Source organism: Camelus bactrianus, chromosome 18 (assembly GCF_048773025.1).
Source record: "Camelus bactrianus isolate YW-2024 breed Bactrian camel chromosome 18, ASM4877302v1, whole genome shotgun sequence".
NCBI classification, from domain to species: Eukaryota; Metazoa; Chordata; class Mammalia; order Artiodactyla; family Camelidae; genus Camelus; species Camelus bactrianus.
In genome coordinates, this window is record NC_133556.1 from 23112635 (window position 1) to 23130129 (window position 17495).

Genomic DNA, 17495 nt, shown 5'->3' on the forward strand with positions numbered 1-17495 from the left:
AAAGTGGCTCTTTTGTCTTGTCTGCTTGGTCGTGACCGAGCTCAAGCAAGGGAGTGCAAGGTTACTTTTCCTTTCCGCTGGTGGAGTCCCGGTTTGTACCTCATGCGTGTTCTTGTTTTCTCCCCACATGTTTAGACCCTTGGCTTCTGCGTTCTAAAAGTCCTGTGGGTAACCCCCAGCTGATCCAGTTCAGTAGAGAAGTGATCGATTTACTGAAGAGCCAACCATCCTGTGTCATACCAATTAGTAATTTCATCCCCTCTTACCACCATCATTTTGCAAAGCAATGCCGGGTATCAGACTACGGGTATTCCAAGCTGATCGAATTATTGGAAGCCGTGCCTCATGTGTTGCAGGTAAGGAGCGCTGAGAGAGTATTTGTTTAAGGTTGGAAATGTTCCTCCACAGCTTTGGCTACCTTGGCCAGAGAAACAATGTAGCTGGTAACCCAATTCCTAAGAAGTCAGCCCATCAGTCAACTGTCTTTATACACATATTTTGTATACGATGTGGCTTCTCAATTTTTCAGAAAGCTGTGAGTTTCCAACTTAAAGGAACTCCTAAGTGCCCTGAGGAGTATTTTCCTTCCAGTCCCCATAGACTGACCTCCTCTCTCCCAGCACAGTCCTCTCCAGAGTTGTGCACCATTAATATGGGAGCTGCTATAACAGGGGTTTACCTTTCTTATGAGGGAGTTGAAGACCATTTACTAGGCTGGAGCCTGGCTTTGCTTCCTAAGGAGTCTCTGTCTATTAACTTACAGTGCTATGATAGCTTCCCACTTGTAAATGGCCTGTAAAACTTCAGCTGTCTTTTAGAGACAAAATTAGTTGCCCAGACTGATAATACACTTCATTTCTGTACTCATGACTCCCTAGGAAAAAGTGCGAGGGAAAAAAGGAGGTCCCTGGCACGTGAGCAGTTCATTCTGATGGCTGCATTTTGTTGAGCTATGTGTGTTTCAAAATGCAGATATCATACAGAAAAGATGTATTCCCTGAGGGCGGTGACAGAAAAGAGAGAGCTGTCAAAAAGAAAGTCAGTATCTGCCGAGGTCTTATGAGTATAAGTAACCAAAGTGTTTGATTTGCAGATTCTTGGAATGGGCTCCAAACGTTTGCTGACCCTAACCCACAGGGCCCAGGTGAAGCGCTTTACTCAGGATTTACTAAAACTTCTCAAATCCCAAGCCAGCAAGCAGGTCATTGTGAGAGAATTCTCACAGGCTTATCATTGGTGAGTTGATGAGAAGGAAAAAAAAAAAATGAAAGCAAATATTTTAAAACACTTGTTCTTCCAAATTTAAAATAATTGTCCAACTTTTCTGTTTAGCATTCTTCTGGAAAATGTATCAAGTTATTTTGCCAAGTGCTATTTCTCATTCTTCACCGATTTCCATGGTTAAAACCTAGGTGTTTCTCAAAGGACTGGGACGTGACTGAATATGGTGTTTGTGAGTTGATTGATATCATATCAGAGATTCCAGACACAGCCATCTGCTTGTCCCAACAGGATAATGAAATGGTGATTTGTATCCCCAAAAGAGGTATGTGACTTAAATTTGCTGGAACAAGGGTCTGTCTCAGTGGTGGTTTTCACGTGGAGTCGTACAAGGGATGCACTTCCCACCTGCTTTCTGTGATTCCTGAATATCCCATGCAAAGTGCAGTGTGAAAACTGCTCTGGCGGGCTGTGGACCCTAGGTTCTTCAGAGTCGGTGAAGCCACTGGTTGAGAAGAAAATCAGGCCAGTTTTTCAGAATTCACTCTAAGGGGAAGAAAGGACATAACCAGCACTTTCTTAAAACGCCTCTTTCAGCCTGACTGTGACTATTTTATGCTGTAAATTTATCCATTTAAGCTAGTTACTGTGGCTTTTGCTTGTCTCTTCTTTTTAGCTCTGAGATACTTTACTGTGCACACTTGAGAAGGGAAAAAAACTCAAATGGTTGCTTTCATCTTTCACATTTTAGTGGTTTCAGTTGAGGTCTGGGAAATAGGACAGAAAAAAATCCACACACTGTTGTGTTCTCCCACTGCTGCCCATCAGTGGTTCTAAAACCGTGCCCCTGCGGACACTAGTACCCGTGAAATCAGTGTCCAGAGCCAAAACAACTGATGTCACTCTGTTTAAAATTGTAATTTCAAATGAATCGAAACGAATTTAAGAAACTTAACTTAAACAGAGGTTTAAGGTTTTTCTCCCGTTTTTTTATTAAACTTCTGGTGCCTGATACTCTGTGCTGCTAGCAATTTTAACTGAAGATCAGAATAAACAAAGCGTGTGAACATTGAGAAGTGGGACTTAATGGAAATAATTTCTAGATGACTTTTTCAAGTACAGACACCTGTCGTGTTCATATATATGGGGTGGGTGTGGGGAGGTGGAGGGGCTAAAAGAATTTCTCTCTTATAAATTACATAGGTGTGCGTATGTATCATGACTTCCTGGTGTTCTGCCCTTGATCGACTTTGAAAATCATCTAAATGGGTAGGGTGTAGCTCAAGTGGTAGAGTGCATGCTTAGCATGCACCGAGTTCCGGGGTTCAATGCCCAGTACCTCCTCAAAAATAAAGAAATAAATAAACCTAATCACCCCCCCCCCCCAAAAAAAGAAAAGAAAATCATTGGGAAAGAGAGAAAAGTATGTTTGTTTTCGGTTGTGAGTGTTTGAGAGGCAAAGATGGTAACTCTCATAACCTGTAGTGTAGGACTAACTACACTACTAATGTTAAACACAAATGGATAGAAGTTTGTGATTTATGGGGGTTTTTGTTGTTGTTGTTGTTGTTTTGGTTTGTTTTTTTAAAGAACGTACCCAGGATGAAATAGAAAGAACAAAACAGTTCTCCAAGGATGTTGTGGACTTGCTGCGGCACCAGCCGCATTTCCGGATGCCCTTCAATAAATTCATCCCCTCCTACCATCACCACTTTGGCCGGCAGTGCAAACTCGCTTACTATGGGTTTACCAAACTACTTGAACTTTTTGAAGCCATACCTGATATTTTACAAGTAAGTGAAGAAATTCTAACTAGATTTTTCAGAACAATATAAGGAGGAATTTTTTTTTTTTTTAATGTTCAGGCCTGTTTCCCTGGGAAGTAGGGAGTTATGAAATAGGATGAAAATTTGAGATAATTTCGATCAGAGAATCTATGTTGTTGGCTCATTAGTATTTTTAGGTAAATGTGGTTTTTCCTTCAATAAAAAAGTAAATCATCCTTGAGATCAGTTTCAGGGTATCTACTGAAGATAAGGTTAAGTGGTTTAATTTCGTAAAGTGAATCGTCTCTCATTTCAGATCCCTTATGCTGGAGGTGGGGATGAGCGAATGAGGTGATAACAAGTGTTTGGGTGTTAAGCTGTTACTAAGCAAAATCAGATTTCTGTTGTTGATTTTTACTATTATTACTGTTTTTGACCCCTAAAATGCTTTCAAAGAAGAATCTTTTGTGTGGTGAGCTATACATTAGCTGCTTCACCATTTCTAAGTGTACAGTTCAGTAGGGTTAAGTATCTTCATATTGTTGTGCAGCCAATTTCCAGAACCTTTTAATCTTGCAAAATGGAAACTTGGTATCCATTAAAAAATTCTGAAATGCTTCCTTAGTTCCTAATTGTGCACATTTTCATGCCCTTTAACCCCACGAACAGTCATGGCTTATCCTCCCTTCCCTCCTCCTGTGTGTTTTCCCAGGTATTGGAATGTGGAGAAGAAAAAATCCTCACTTTGACGGAGGTCGAACGGTTCAAAGCTCTCGCTGCCCAGTTTGTTAAACTCCTTCGGTCCCAAAAAGATAACTGCCTTATGATGACAGACCTGCTTACAGAATACGCTAAAACTTTTGGTTACACATTTCGTCTTCAAGACTATGACGTCAGTTCAGTTTCGGCTTTAACACAGAAACTCTGCCATGTCGTAAAGGTAACAGGTTTTTTTCCTTTTTCCACGTGGTGAAGCTTGTGGCGGCGTGATCCTTGCTAGGATGTTTGTGTGCGATTTCTGCATTGACGCTTCACACTGCTTACTGTGGCTTCACAGCTTGTTTTCTGTGTGGTTAATGCCTTGCTAGGAGATGGCTGGGGTGTGACAGTTTGATTTTTGGTCTTGCCCTTGTGTCTCTGTTAGTGGCCTCGCCAAAATAATGTCTTTGTGAGCCGAGGAGGTCACTGGCTTGTCCCAGGGTGTTTATTTTTGGCTGTCTCAGTGTCAGTCCTGCTGACCTGAGGTTGGAGCCTTCCACACAGATCTTTGCCCCTGACATTTGAGGGAGACTGAAACCACAGATCTCTTCCCTGATTCTGACTCACCTGGGGAGTAGATTTAGGAGCAGGCTCGGACTCAGCATGGCCTTGGTTGCTAGTAATGCTGGAATGGAGAGGATAACTTCCTCTTCTTCTGCAACCTGGACTGAACTGACCCTCCCTTCCTGGGCAGGGCAGCTGCACAGTTTTCAGGCCGCTGCCACCATAGGACCAAGAAAACTCACTACAAGAAGGAGAAAATGGAAAGGAAAAAAGGTGGTGGCAGCCCCAGTCACAGGTCTGGTAGGAGTCTGTTTCTCTACTGGTCAGTTAGAGGGGGCAGAACCTTCCTGGGAGGCACGGATGCAGCTGCTGGGGAGTAGGAGGAACACTAGGAGTAGGGAGCATCCAAGGCAAGGAGGCGGAAGGGCCAGCAGCATCACGTGCTACTGAGACGGCAGGGGAGACGGGCACCCGTTTGACCTTTGGGCCCAGCTGAGTGGAGGTACGCCGTGTTGCCGGCCACAGCAGGGTCAGCCTCAGTGTTACACAGGACTGAAACCACACTGACTGGGCTAAGAAATGAGGAGGAGGAGGTGGCGAGAAAATGGCAGCAGGTGATCTAGCCAGCTTTTCGGTTCATTTGCTTATGAAGGAGAAGAGCCAGAGACCGCAGGGCTGAGTGAGCATGTGGGTGTTTTGGTGGCCGTGTTCTTCTTTCCAGCTGGGGAGATTTGGCATGTTTGAGAGCTGTCAAGAAGGATCCCCTTGAGAGAGAAGGTCAGTATACAAATGCGGGACGGGGTGATGGGGTGAGGGTCCCGAGGAGGCAGGAGCTGTGGGGGGTCAGCCTTCAGTGGAAGGAGGGACTGCTCTCATATTAATACATGGACAAAAAGGAAGAGAGGTCGGGCAGATGCAGACATGGGTGTGATGTGTGTTGCCAGGAAGAGGAGGGAGTTACCTTCCAAGAGCCATTGCTCTGTCAGGTAGGGGATGAGAGCAAGTCTTAGAGGGAGAAAGAGATGGGATTCAAGGCTGATGAGCTGAAAAGGTCTGAATGGTTGCCGGGGTGAGCAGCAGTGGGACCTGGGCAGGAAGGCGTGTCGGGTGCTGGGAGGGCGGAGCTCACTGGAAGTGGGGGCTCGTGGCTTTCCTGTGGAGACGGTCATTATGTGGCTGCTTACGGACAGGCTCAGGGAAAGCAGAGTGTTGGGTTCAAGGTGGGGTTTTGCCAGGGACAAAGGAGTGTAGAGTGATGACAAGAATGTTCATAAACTAATAGCCCATCAGTGCCAAGATGGTTCATGAAAGAGGAAAGTGGAGAAAGGAGAGAAGGCTTGTGAGTCAGGAGGAAGTAGGAGTCCACGCTGGTGAAGTTGCAGAACCAGGGGGGTTGAGCATGTGGCTCTCTCTTGTCTCCCACCCCGTGTCTGCTTCAGGCCTCCCCCAGCATGCAGGATGCGTGGGAGGGTGAATGAGTGCTTCTGGACGTGAGCAGTGACAGCATCCCCAGTGTGACCTGGGCGGGATCTAGAGTGGAACTGAATAGAAGAGGACGTCACTGGAGATGAGAACGTTGGGGAACCGGAAAGCCCTGCTGGGGGACAGGCCCGGCTATTAGTCAGGATGATGGCAGTGTTGGGCTTTGGTGGCTCAGCCGTGACCACAGACTGTGATGAATCAGGGCAAATGATGCTTGAGGGTGAGCAGTAAAGATGGGGAAAGATGGGAGAGGCTCCCGCATGCTACCCAGGCTGCCCTTTGCTGTCTTGCGGGGAGCTTCTGGGAAATGCCAAGGCCAGACTTCACCCCTGCCTCTGTGATTCTTAAAGGATTAGCCCAAGTGTGTGCTCCTGGGTGATTCCAGTGTGTAGGCTGGGTCAAGAATCAAGAGGTCTGTCTAAGTAGCATCAAGGGAGCAGGATTTTATTTGTTCTCCTTAATAATGGTCTGGGCGTCTAGGAAGATATCTCAGACTCCCATGGACTTGTATCTGTTGATTGATTAAAGCCCATGTCTGCTGGGGAAATCTGTCTGAATCTTCACAAATCCATCACCGTGGTTAGTAGAGTGGGGGTCAAACCACCAGCCCCCGCCTCAGCTCCAGGTGGGCATCGGCTCCAAAGACACATTGGTATTGGGATGGCTTCTCGAGTGCCGCCCACCTCTCTGTCTCCGAAGGTCCAGAGCTCCTGAGCTTGACCTGTGGTCCCGGCTCAAATGCCAGGTAAAGTAGAAGACAACCATGATAGGAAGCAGTGGTTTGCCTGCCCTAAGCGGTGTGTCCTGCAGCTCTGCCTGCCTTCACTTCAGTGACGCTCACTTCGCAGACTTGTCCCCCCACCACGCCCAAGGCCTGCAGGTCTCAGTCACCAGGTGACTGTTTCTTCACATGCTGTTTGGCCTCCAAGTGATAACCTGTGTCTCTTTAACAGTTTTCCTCCGAATGCGCTTAATTGGTTAAACTCTTTATCTCCTTGAGCATCCGAAAGAATCGAGAAGTAAATGTATAGTCAGACATGGAAGTGCTATCTTTTTTCAAGTACTAATGGGTTAGAAGAACACGACTTGCCCTGCAGTCAGTGTGGGCCCTCCGTCACCTCCCCTGTGTAGCCCCAGGACACACGGGGCAAGCTTAGTGCAGAGCAGCTCTGTGGAGGGTCGCCTGCAGTCTGACCACCATCCCCCTTCCCTCCTTCCTGGGAACAGCACCCTTAATTCACAGACTTGGGCCAGAGGGCATCAGCTGGCTGGGTTCACCTCCTCCTGGGGGAGTGGAAAGAATGCCCTGAGAGGGGTGTATTGATGGACACTTCTGGTTACGGACCAGCAGGGAGGGAGTGAATGATTTCTTTTGCGGTTGATCTGAAGTGCTGGTCTGCTGTCCCAAAGAAGGTGTAACAAACCCACTCACTTTACTTCAGTTTAAGAGAAAAATTTAGAGGTTTTCGTCTCCTGGTCTCATTTGCCAAAATGAAACCAGATGAGCTGGGTATGACTCAGGCTGTCTCCTGAGTTCAGAAAAGTTTAAACTCTTCTTTTCCCCAGGTTGCTGATATGGAATCTGGCAAACAGATTCAGCTGGTCAACCGCAAGTCTCTGCGCTCTCTCACTGCCCAGTTGCTGGTGTTGTTGATGTCCTGGGAGGGAACCACCCATCTTTCTGTCGATGAGCTCAAGAGACATTATGAAACCACCCACAGTACTCCTCTCAACCCCTGTGAATATGGATTCATGACCTTGACCGAACTTCTGAAGAGTCTGTCTTACGTAGTTGAGGTATGAATGCTAGTGGTCCCAGAACCACTGTAATGAAAGCTGTTGAACTGGGTGTTTCTAGATCACCTGATGGTCTGGATTGGACTGATCCGTCATTTTATAGATGAACAGACCAAGGCATAGGTGGGTGCAGGCACTTTGCCCAAACACGTGCCGCGCCAGGATGAAACCCCTGACTTCCATTTTCTTTGTCTGGGCCTCCTGGTTCTCAGACTGGGGTGCTTGTTCCTGGATCAGGCTGGATTCTGCCGCTCTTACCTCTGTCTGAATTAGATGGCGTGTGCAGTGGCTGCAAGTAACTTGTCAGTCAGATGCAGGTCAGAAAGGAAGGGCAACTGGTCACCCAGGTGGCCTTACAAGAATGGGATTTCAGGATTAGAAGAATTCTAAGAGAATACTGTGTGCAGTTCTGGGGCAACAGATATAAAAACCTAGAGGAAATAATAAGGTCCTAGGGAGAAAAAAGTCAAATTGACTCCAGAATTTTTAAGAAGTTAAAAATCAGACCAATTAACATGAAAGAGACTAAAGATCATCGAAATTTTCCCACTAAAAAAGGCAACAAGACTAGATGGATTAAAAACTGGGTTTTAACTCACCTAAAGAACAAATAACTCCAACTTTGTGAAACGATCCTTGGGCCACTTTCTTGGAGGGTGAAGAAAAGATAGGAAGTACGCCACTTCTTTTATGAAGCCAAAGTAATTTTAATACCAGAAACCTAATACGTCCCCCCAAAAGAAAGTGATTCTAAGTAGAACGTTAACAAATTAAACCTAGCAGTGTAAGAAAACAGTGATACACCATTGTTATCATAGAACCATGTGATTGATAATTAAACAATTGAAAGATGCTGACAGAAGCGCTCTCCTTGGCGAAACGTTAGTCAGGCTCCCCTGAGCCACCTTCTAGACTGTATACCTTGTCCTCAGGCCCTGCCCTCAGCCCTGATGGGCCCACACAGCCCAGTTTTAGAGAGGCTCTCCTACCCTTGGTGTCTTACCCTGGCCTGCCTTCTGCAAGAATCCTGTTAGGTCAGCTTACAAGAATTCCCACAACCACAGACGTCCCTCCCCACAACAGCCTGAGGCTATGAATCCGCACTTTCCCTGCATCTGGGATGGAGCCCAGTGCTGCCCTTGGGTCTCCTTTCCCCTGTTTTGATAGTCCTGAAGAAAGTCTGTTTTTACAACTTAGACTACTGCTGTCCAGCTCCGATTTTATTTCACAGTGTCAGATCCAACATTTTCTAAACTTTGTTAATTATCCATTGTATGAACACTAGTCCTAGGCATTGTTAATGAACGTTGTAGGACAAGAGGTTTTCTTCCATGGCCAGCTGAGGCTAGGGAAGATCCCTTCTCTGTGAGGCTCCCAGTGCATGTTAAAGACTCAAAGGCTGATGGTAAAGAAATTTGCTTACGTTACTTAAGGACAAAAAGAGGTTCCTGGGTTTTTTAATTTTTGTTTTGTTTACTTTTTACTTTTGTGGCTTTCTGTAAAGAATATTGATGTCCTGTGTCACAGCATTCCTTGGAATACCACTTGGGAAGCTGAGGTTCAGTGGCCTCAGTCCCTGCTGTCTGATACAGCTCTGTCCACCCAGGGCTTCGCCCCACCTCTTCACTGCCTTCTCTTGTTTGAGACCTCAGTTTCCCAGTCTCCTTCCTTTTTGACACTGTTTCTTCAGACCTCTGCCATCTTAGACCTACAGATAGAACTAGCGTTTGCTCAAGGCTCCAGCCTTCTCTTGGAGGAGATCCTTGAATTAATCTCTCCTCTTTCCTGGCTTATTGCCCATTTTCAAGTTGACTTGGCATCTTTTCACTCTCAGATAGAGACCCTCACTTTGCGGGGGTTGAGGGGGGTGGGCAGGACCAGTCACTCTAGAAGCTTCTAATGCAGCATTTTCTCCTGGACCAGGTGTTTACTAATGATAAGACAGAGGAGTGTGTGAAGCTCACAAGTCTGTATTTGTTTGCCAAGAATGTGCGGTCTTTACTTCATACTTACCACTACCAGCAGCTCTTCCTTCATGAATTTTCCATGGCGTATACCAAGTATGTCGGAGAAGCACTGCAACCCAAGACATATGGCTACAGTAGTGTGGAGGAGCTCCTGGGAGCCATCCCACAGGTGGGCGTTGTCTGCCTTTCATGGAGAGTGTCTTCCTGAAGAGCCACAGGCTCGCTCTCCTGAGCAGAAGAGTGAACCGGCAGGCATTTTGAACAGATCCTTTCAAAACATACACACCGTTGGTGTAAAATGCATGACTTCAGTGTTTCTCCTTCATTCTGCAAACTGTCATTAGATCCCTAGATGCCAGGTGACTGAGTCCCGACCCCGCCCTCATAAGGGTGTTGGGTAACGGAGAGTCAGGACACCTGAGCAGGTGACAGGTCGGTGTGGTCAGTGCAGCCGTCGGTGAGTGCCCTGAGGAGGGCCGTGGGCAGCGCTCACTACTGGGTGCAGGGCGTCCCCGAGCAGGGTCCTCAGGGATGTTTGAAGTTAATTAGCCACGTGATGGAGAAGGGTAAGGGCAGGCTGTGAGAGCAGACACAGAGCAGTGAGAAGTAGTGTGGAGCGGCGGGGGCTTTAAAACCCCAGCCGGACCTCACAGGGAAGTATGAGCTCAGTCATGGAGGACCTTGGGCCCTGCGGGGTGAGGGGGCCCTCAGGTTGGTTCCGAAAGCGCCACCGTGGCTGCTGTCCATGGTAGAGTTGGGAGAACCGGGAGGGGACAGGGAGCCTGGCTTCTGCGGAGGCCCAGGTGAGAGTCATGACTGGCTTGCGCCTGAGAGAAAGTAACAGGGATGTAGAAAAGGACACAAGGGAAGGACAGCTTGGGAGCTGAGATGAGGGACTTGGTGACAGAGCACATGCAGGGCCCTAGGAATCGGGGACATGCACCTCTCTTGGTGGAGGAAGCGGCGGGCAGCATTTTTAGATGGGGGCCATTGTTTTAGGTTTAGGATGATGAGCTTGTTCTGAAGGGTGCACGAGATGCAGATCCACTAACTCTTCGAAGGTGCATTTCCTGTCTGGAAAAAAAGGTCTGAGCTCCCACGTGAGAACTAGCTTCATTCATACACCAACAGTGGTGTTTGGGAGATGACGTTTTTAAGAGACGTAAAGAATATTTTTAAAGCTCAGTCTCACGACTTCTAAGACTACACAGCTTTTTATAAGGAGCATGTTTCTGCCAACTTCTGTTGCTTTAAAAGCTAAAGAAAGCGTAGAAGTAATTTTTTGTGGCATTAATTCAGTGTTTAGAGCTTACTATGTCTAAGGCAGACACAGTAGGTCACACTCTTCCTGAATTTTAGAGCTTATTTTCTCTCTGTTCCCGCTGCTTAACCAGTGGTATGTCTTATGTGCAGGTGGTCTGGATAAAAGGACATGGTCATAAGCGAATTGTAGTGTTGAAAAATGACATGAAAAGTAAGTAAGCCCCATCCCCTCCCCTCTTTCAGAAGACTCGGTTCTCGCACCGACTCCCCCCTGATGGGCGCTCTCGGTCCTGCAGGTCGCTTGAGTTCACTTGGTCTCTCCCCTGCCAGCGATGAGACCCAGCCCTCAGCTCCTGAGCGTATCCTGGAGGTGCCCGAATCGGCCACAGCCTCAGGACTCAAACCTGGAGCAGATGGCGATGGTAAGAGAGGAAGAACAAAGCAAACTGGTGAAAGTTTTGGAAAATGGCTTAGGGTGGGACTGAATAGGGGGGATTTTCATTAATATTCATTAATTTTCATTAACTAAATGGAGATTTTCATACATTTTTCCAAAGCAGTCTGGTGTTTGGTTAATAACGGGAAAAACTGGCCTGCATTTGATAGCATTTTGTGCTTGACTGGTTAAGATTCTCGAAGGATGCTTGTGGCCCCATAATGACAATATGCCAGCCCAGGTCAGATGTTCAAGGAAAAATTATTCAGACACTTGTTAAAATAGTACTTCAAGAGGATTGCAGTGGGGTCGACTCTACTGCCCTCAGGGAAGAGATGGAGCTCAGCCATGAGTGCAACAAGGACGAGCGGGAATTTACAGACAGGGAGCAGAGGGGAGGGGTCAGTGGATGGGAGACCACCAAGAGGAGATGTCAAGGTGGGGGGACTCCTGCTGACCTAAGAGGATTCTTGCTAAAGGCAGGCCGAGGACTTAGAAGTGAGGGGTGGGGACAAGGAGCTTGTTATGTACCAAGGCTGGGAGATTTTTGCTAAGCTGCCTTCCCAAGTTCCTTCCCAGGATGAGCAAGGACAGACAAAGAAGGCCAGGGTCAAGGCCTGGTGGGGAAGAGGGCTCAGAGGAGCCTGACGATAAGTTAGGTCTTTGTCCCAGGACATCCATGGGACAAAGTCATGCATTCATATTTTTCCAAACACCACTGAGTCACTCCAATCTTACGTTGAACCTTCTCTGTGCTAGATAGAAGCCTACTCGCTTGAATTCTATAGCAGTTTCGACTTTATTGAAAGACTTTTGAGTCCATTGCTGTATATGAGAATTTTGCCTTCCTAGGACTCTGCAAGCTGTTACACCGTTACAGTGTTACCGTGCCCTGTGGCTACAGGACGGTCAGCTGTGTAGCAGTTTACATTTTACAAAGCACCTGAATGTAGCTGGTCCCCTTACGCTGTCAGCACAGCCTCAGCGGGAGTCATCCCCCTCCTGCAGGTCCGGGGGGTTAAGGAGCTTCCCCAGTAGCACTCGGACAGGAGGTGACAGGACCGGGACCCAGTCCTGAACTTGTGATCATTTAGCTGCTTTCTGTTCCTTCTGAGGGTTTTAAAATTTCCCCTCTTGGGAGTCTCCAGAGACTGCAGTTCCAGAGAACACAAGTTGGGAGGTCCTGGCTGTGGCATTTCACTTACCGAAGGGTGACCCAGAACTTTGTGTTCATGACTTTTTTCGATTAACCTGGAGTTCCTGAGTACTTCCTGACCCTTTTCATCCACGAGGCTCAGAAGGAAGCCCTCAGGCACAGACGGGCTGGCTGCTGTCCTGAGCAGGCCCCACCCACCCTCTCTTCCAGGGCCCTGTCCAGCAGAACAGGAGCTTCTCCGCCTGACCAACGACTCCCCCGTGGACCTCCTGTGCGCGCCTGTCCCCTCGTGCCTGCCGTCCCCTCAGCTGAGACCGGATCCCGTCATCCTCCAGTCTGCTGATCTCATTCAGTTTGAGGAACACCCTCCGGAGCCTGCTGGTAGGACGCACTGTGTTGTGGTGGGGTTTTCTCTGTGGTTTAGTTAAACAGTAAAGCCATATGCCAAGATGTTGAATGTTTGATGGAGGTGGTGCTGGGACCCTACCTTTTCAGGTACAAAAATACCTGTGCAAGTTATTCAAGACCCTCTTTTCCCGTTAGGGTTCCTGCAGAATTGGGTTCACAGCCCGAGGTGGCTGGGGGAGCAGAAGCCAGGGGACGAACGGGGGGCGATGCAGCTGGGCTGAGAGGAGCCCACGGAAGAGTATGGGGGTCTTCCTGTGCTGGGCTCCCCCACCTTTGTGGAGCGCAGCAGCTCTGGGGGCCACACCCATCACCAGACATACCTGTCACCCGCAGTCTGGCCCAGAGCTGATGACTCCCCAGGGTCCTGGGCTCTGTGAGGGTGAGTAGGGGAGGGCGGGGACGTCCGTGTCCTGCGGCCCTCACTGCGTGTCCTGCTGGGCTCGGGCTGCCAGGCGCGCTCCGGGTCATCCTCACCACAACTCTGCACATTGTTAGGTGGCTGGGGTGCTAGCTCGTGCCACGGCTAGAGATGACACTGCCCCAGGCCTCCCGTCTCTCTGTCTTGTCACTGGCCCGAGAGGACGGCTCTGTCCAGGCCCTTCCCTTGTCGTCTTCCTCTGTCGTGGTGGGTTCTTGCCCGCACTGCTGACGCTGCCGTCCAGGAGATCACAGACCGCAGCCTTGGGCACTGTCGTCCAGTGAAAGGACTGAGGCTGTTTATCTGGAAGATAAATCTAGATGGAGGCTGATCTAGACTGAGGCTGTGGTGACAGCAGGGGTGTTTCCTCTAGAAGCACCGACTTGGTGGGAAACTGACGTTAGCTGTTTCGTGGCTGTACCCTTGGTGAGTGTAGCGCGCTGAGCTCACCGGACGCTGTGACGGGCTGAGCAGTAAGCCGAGTGGTGTTGGCAGTTCTGTCGCTGACCTCAGTGAGCCTCAGCCTGAGGGCCGAGGCTTGCGTCCCCGTGTCAATCTGGGCGTCTGTGTGCCTCCGGTGCGAGAGCCCCTGGCCCAGACAGCGGGAGCCCAAGGTGTAGTGGCACATCTTTTCCAAGCAAGGCAGCTCTATGTATCCAGCAGGCTCAGCCAGAGAAAGAGCAGCCGGTGAGCCCTGCGGGGACAGCGGCTGTCGGGCTTCCTGGAATCCCCAGGGTAGTTCTGACTGCGCAGTTCTCTCCTCTCTGCCTGCCTGCGCTCCCCACCCACCCCCGGCCCACCGTAGCTCCACGTGGAGTACAGCCCTCTGCCTGTGGACTAGGCCAGGGCCGCTGATACCAAGGCCCTTCCTGATCTGAAAGTCTTCAGGTCACATGTGGCTTATGGGTCCTTAACTCCCTGACACAATGGACAGAATTCAAAGTGGAAAAAAATGTTTTTAAACCATTGTTCATTGATCTGTAGTCAAAAATGAAGGTCTCTGAAATTTTGTAATTCAAGGGAGAACTGAGCTGCAGTTTATAAATATCTGACTTTGGTGACCCATAATATTGGCCACAAAGCTGATAGGTAAATTATGCCATAGGCCTGACATTTGGGGGTTATTCTAAAAATATTTTTTGAGAAAATGAGAGGAACTGAAAACTAATACTTCTTGCAGGTCCTAGAACTGAACCTGTTTGCTTTCCTCCGTTTACAGAAATTACAATTTTAAACCATGGAGAGAAAATTGAAATTCCAATAGCAGTGAAGAATGAGAGCCAGTCCCCGGATTCCGGCACGCCTGGCGTGTCAGCGGCTGTCCCGGTGCCTCCCTGCCCCTCGGAAACCCCAGAGTCGCTGCTCAGCAAGGACTCTGTGGAAAGCCCAGCCAAAAAGCAACCCAAAAATAGAGTAAAATTGGCAGCCAACTTTTCCTTTGCCCCTATAACTAAGCTTTGATTCTCGTTGTGAACATAAAATAAGGATGGGAAAACACTGTCTGATTCTGCACACAAAAGTGGGTTCAGAGAACACAGCCTTTTCTGTTTTAGTGAAAACCCCCCAGAAGCCACTTAACTTCATCTTAGACGTATTTCATAACGTTTTGTTTCTTTTCCATTGATCACAGTTTTGAGCTGAAGTTTTTCTTTCTTTTCCCCCCAATTATTTGAAAAAAATGAAAAAACAAAAAGTTTTTGATATTTGTTAAAGAACCCTTAATATATTTTAACAAATTTTTCTTAATTATTATGGAATGTAATGGTTTCTGTAAGAAGACAACAGTAAGGACTCGATTAGAAGGAAGTGGTTTTACTTTCTTTAAGCCACATCAGTGGTGAGATCTTACACGCAGCATGGTTATAGTCCCTAAGCCTTTGCTTACTGATTTTTCAGACAGTATTAATCAAATGCATGATGTGTCTTTGAAGCAAAGCCTGTTCAGTGATCTCGCGTGATCACACCAGCTGAAGAAGGGTAGGCGAGGAGGTAAGAATGTATTTTCAGGTTGGATATGAAGGTTCCTGGCTTCCGTGTGACTTGTAAGCGTGCCTTGTTTTTTATTTAACTATGTCTGTAGTTGACAGATATGGCTTCATCACAAAATTTTAAAAAATGTTTCCACCTTGGGGTTCCATTCAGGAGCTTTCTAGAAAGTTGAGGTTGTTTTAAGCTTCCCTTTTATGTTAAGTTCCAGTTTGATATGGATTAGGTTAAGGAAAAGGAGATGGTCTTGGTGTCATGAATTTAAGTCAGCATTTGAATTCCAACACACATTGTGTGTCGAGAGTCAATGTTGGGAAGAGAGTCTGATTTTCTAAAATATGCATCAGATGCATAAATTACAAATCAGAGCTGAGGAGGGAGGTGCTTTAACAGAAATGGTATCGATGCTCTTTCCACTAGGAAGAGACAGAAATTCTATCTATACATATGAAGGCCAAGGTTGATCAACTTAACCTTGTATTCATAATTTTAAAGCTGGTTTTGGTAGCTGGGAAGCTTTCTGTGTATGTATGTGTTTGTGTCTGTTAGCTCAGTGTCTTTTAAGAATGTCTGCTTTTACTCTGTTAACTTCTCGCTGTTGGAAGCATGTTTGGGTTTTTTGTGGTGTCTGATGTTGGCATTTGGGAAAAGCCAGCCTTTGAGGGAGCACTGCCCTGTGGAATGACCTTCGCCTCGAGGTGGCCGAGGCATCCGGTGACGGGCAGCCTCTCACGCCTCCTGGAGAAACCTGACATTTACAATGGGTTGTATTTGTTGGGCAAAAAGGCGGATTCATTCATAGCGCAGAAAGAACCTGTTGGCATAGGTCTTCCACTAGTGAGATGGCTTCTTTGGGGAAAATGTTTATATTTTGTAATTCTAGAAAGCCAGAAAATGGGCTCTGATTTCATAGCCAGCATTTTGATAAAATGCCACAAAATAAGGGCTATTGAGAGATTTTTACAAGTTATTTTTTTTGTTGTTCCCCAAATCTTTTAAATGAAGCCAGTGATTCCCAGTTCTCAGCATGTGGCCCCAACCAAGATGGAGTGGCCCTGGGAAAGCCTTCTAGGCATCATGGCACTCTGAAACCTCCCGAAGGCATTTCCTCTACAGACATAGTGTGACAGGAAGTAAAATGCAGAGGTGCACTTTTTTTTAAGAAGCTTTTAAACAGTGTGATAAAATTGGTGTTGAGAACATCAGTGGCCTTATTCTGAGATTTCATAAGGCTGAGTTTGCACACGTGGACATAAGTTTTGCTCACAGGTAAAGAATTGTGGACTTTAAAAACCTAAGAGGCACTATTACAAGTCACTAGGACCAGTCTCAAAGAGCAGCTTCTTTGGGCAACAAAGAGACTGGAGTTGTAGGCTGTCGTGTAAGTGTGGTAGAACCGCTCACTGGAGTCGCCAGTGGCCTGGGACGCGCGTGTGACTCTATAACAGTCGCTGTTTGAGGATGTGAGAATACGGTGAAGCTCGTGTTCCTTAATGTACTCCACAGTGGCCAGTCCAGTTGAGATCTATTTTTTTATCCAGAGGCTTAGTTAAATGATGTGATAAAATGATATATGAGAATTAAGACAATGAAATTCTTTATTTCTGGGTAGAAAGCAGTACTGGATTAAATTTATCTGTTAAAAAAAAAAAAGAAAAAAGTTATCACCCAAACCCCCTTTCCCATCTTGCACTTTGTTTTGGATTGGGCTTGGGGGAAGAGATGTTTTTCTTAACTGTCTACTTTGTTTGAACACTTTTTTTGTGATTCAAGTGCTGTTTTGTGTGTTGGGACCAAACAGTTGTCAATAAACTTTACAAGCAAGCATCTAATTTGAGTTTTCCAAGTGAGTGTTTTGTTTGTTGGAGGGGAGGGATTATAAACCAGTCCAGTTCTGTCATCTTTTTCATTCTGGGTTCCGCCAACTTCTCACCCTTTCTGAGCATCTGTAAGGTGGAGAGCAAATTGGTCTCACATTTGAGAGCCCCTTTGAATTTGGCATCTGGCCCTGGAAGGTGACAACTATTGACCCTTTGTAGTCAGGACCCCCCGAGGTTTCCAGCCTTGCTCCAGCATATAAATTGTGTGGGGAAAATACAATAATCAGAAATTCCCTCTGGTTATAAAGCTTGGGATAATTCCTAGGCACTCTTTCGCTGTGAAAGAAATCCATTTTGCAGGCTACCTTGGATTTGGTCACTGCCAGGCCATGCTTTTTGAATAAGCCTATTTGCAAAAGACTTCTTTCACAGATTCCAGTGTGCAGTCCTTTCCCCGAGACCACTGTTATTCCCCACCAGCCCTCCATCCCCCTCTTAACAGTTTTGAAAGA

At 47.2% G+C, this 17495-nt stretch overlaps 1 protein-coding gene across 8 annotated transcripts in view; it reads left to right on the top strand.

The window, feature by feature from the left end:
- Window positions 1-16995, top strand: part of MARF1 (meiosis regulator and mRNA stability factor 1) — a 39094-nt gene extending 22099 nt beyond the window's left edge. For all 8 annotated transcript variants that reach the window (XM_074346297.1, XM_074346298.1, XM_074346299.1 and 5 more), the window contains 11 exons: window positions 136-356; window positions 1094-1236; window positions 1413-1546; window positions 2812-3014; window positions 3700-3927; window positions 7299-7529; window positions 9453-9665; window positions 10910-10970; window positions 11056-11181; window positions 12562-12732; window positions 14397-16995. In XM_074346297.1, coding sequence (XP_074202398.1) covers window positions 136-356; window positions 1094-1236; window positions 1413-1546; window positions 2812-3014; window positions 3700-3927; window positions 7299-7529; window positions 9453-9665; window positions 10910-10970; window positions 11056-11181; window positions 12562-12732; window positions 14397-14638 — 1973 coding nt within the window. In that variant the 3' untranslated portion in view covers window positions 14639-16995. The remainder of the gene's footprint in view (window positions 1-135; window positions 357-1093; window positions 1237-1412; window positions 1547-2811; window positions 3015-3699; window positions 3928-7298; window positions 7530-9452; window positions 9666-10909; window positions 10971-11055; window positions 11182-12561; window positions 12733-14396) is intronic.
- Window positions 16996-17495: the final 500 nt, after the last annotated feature.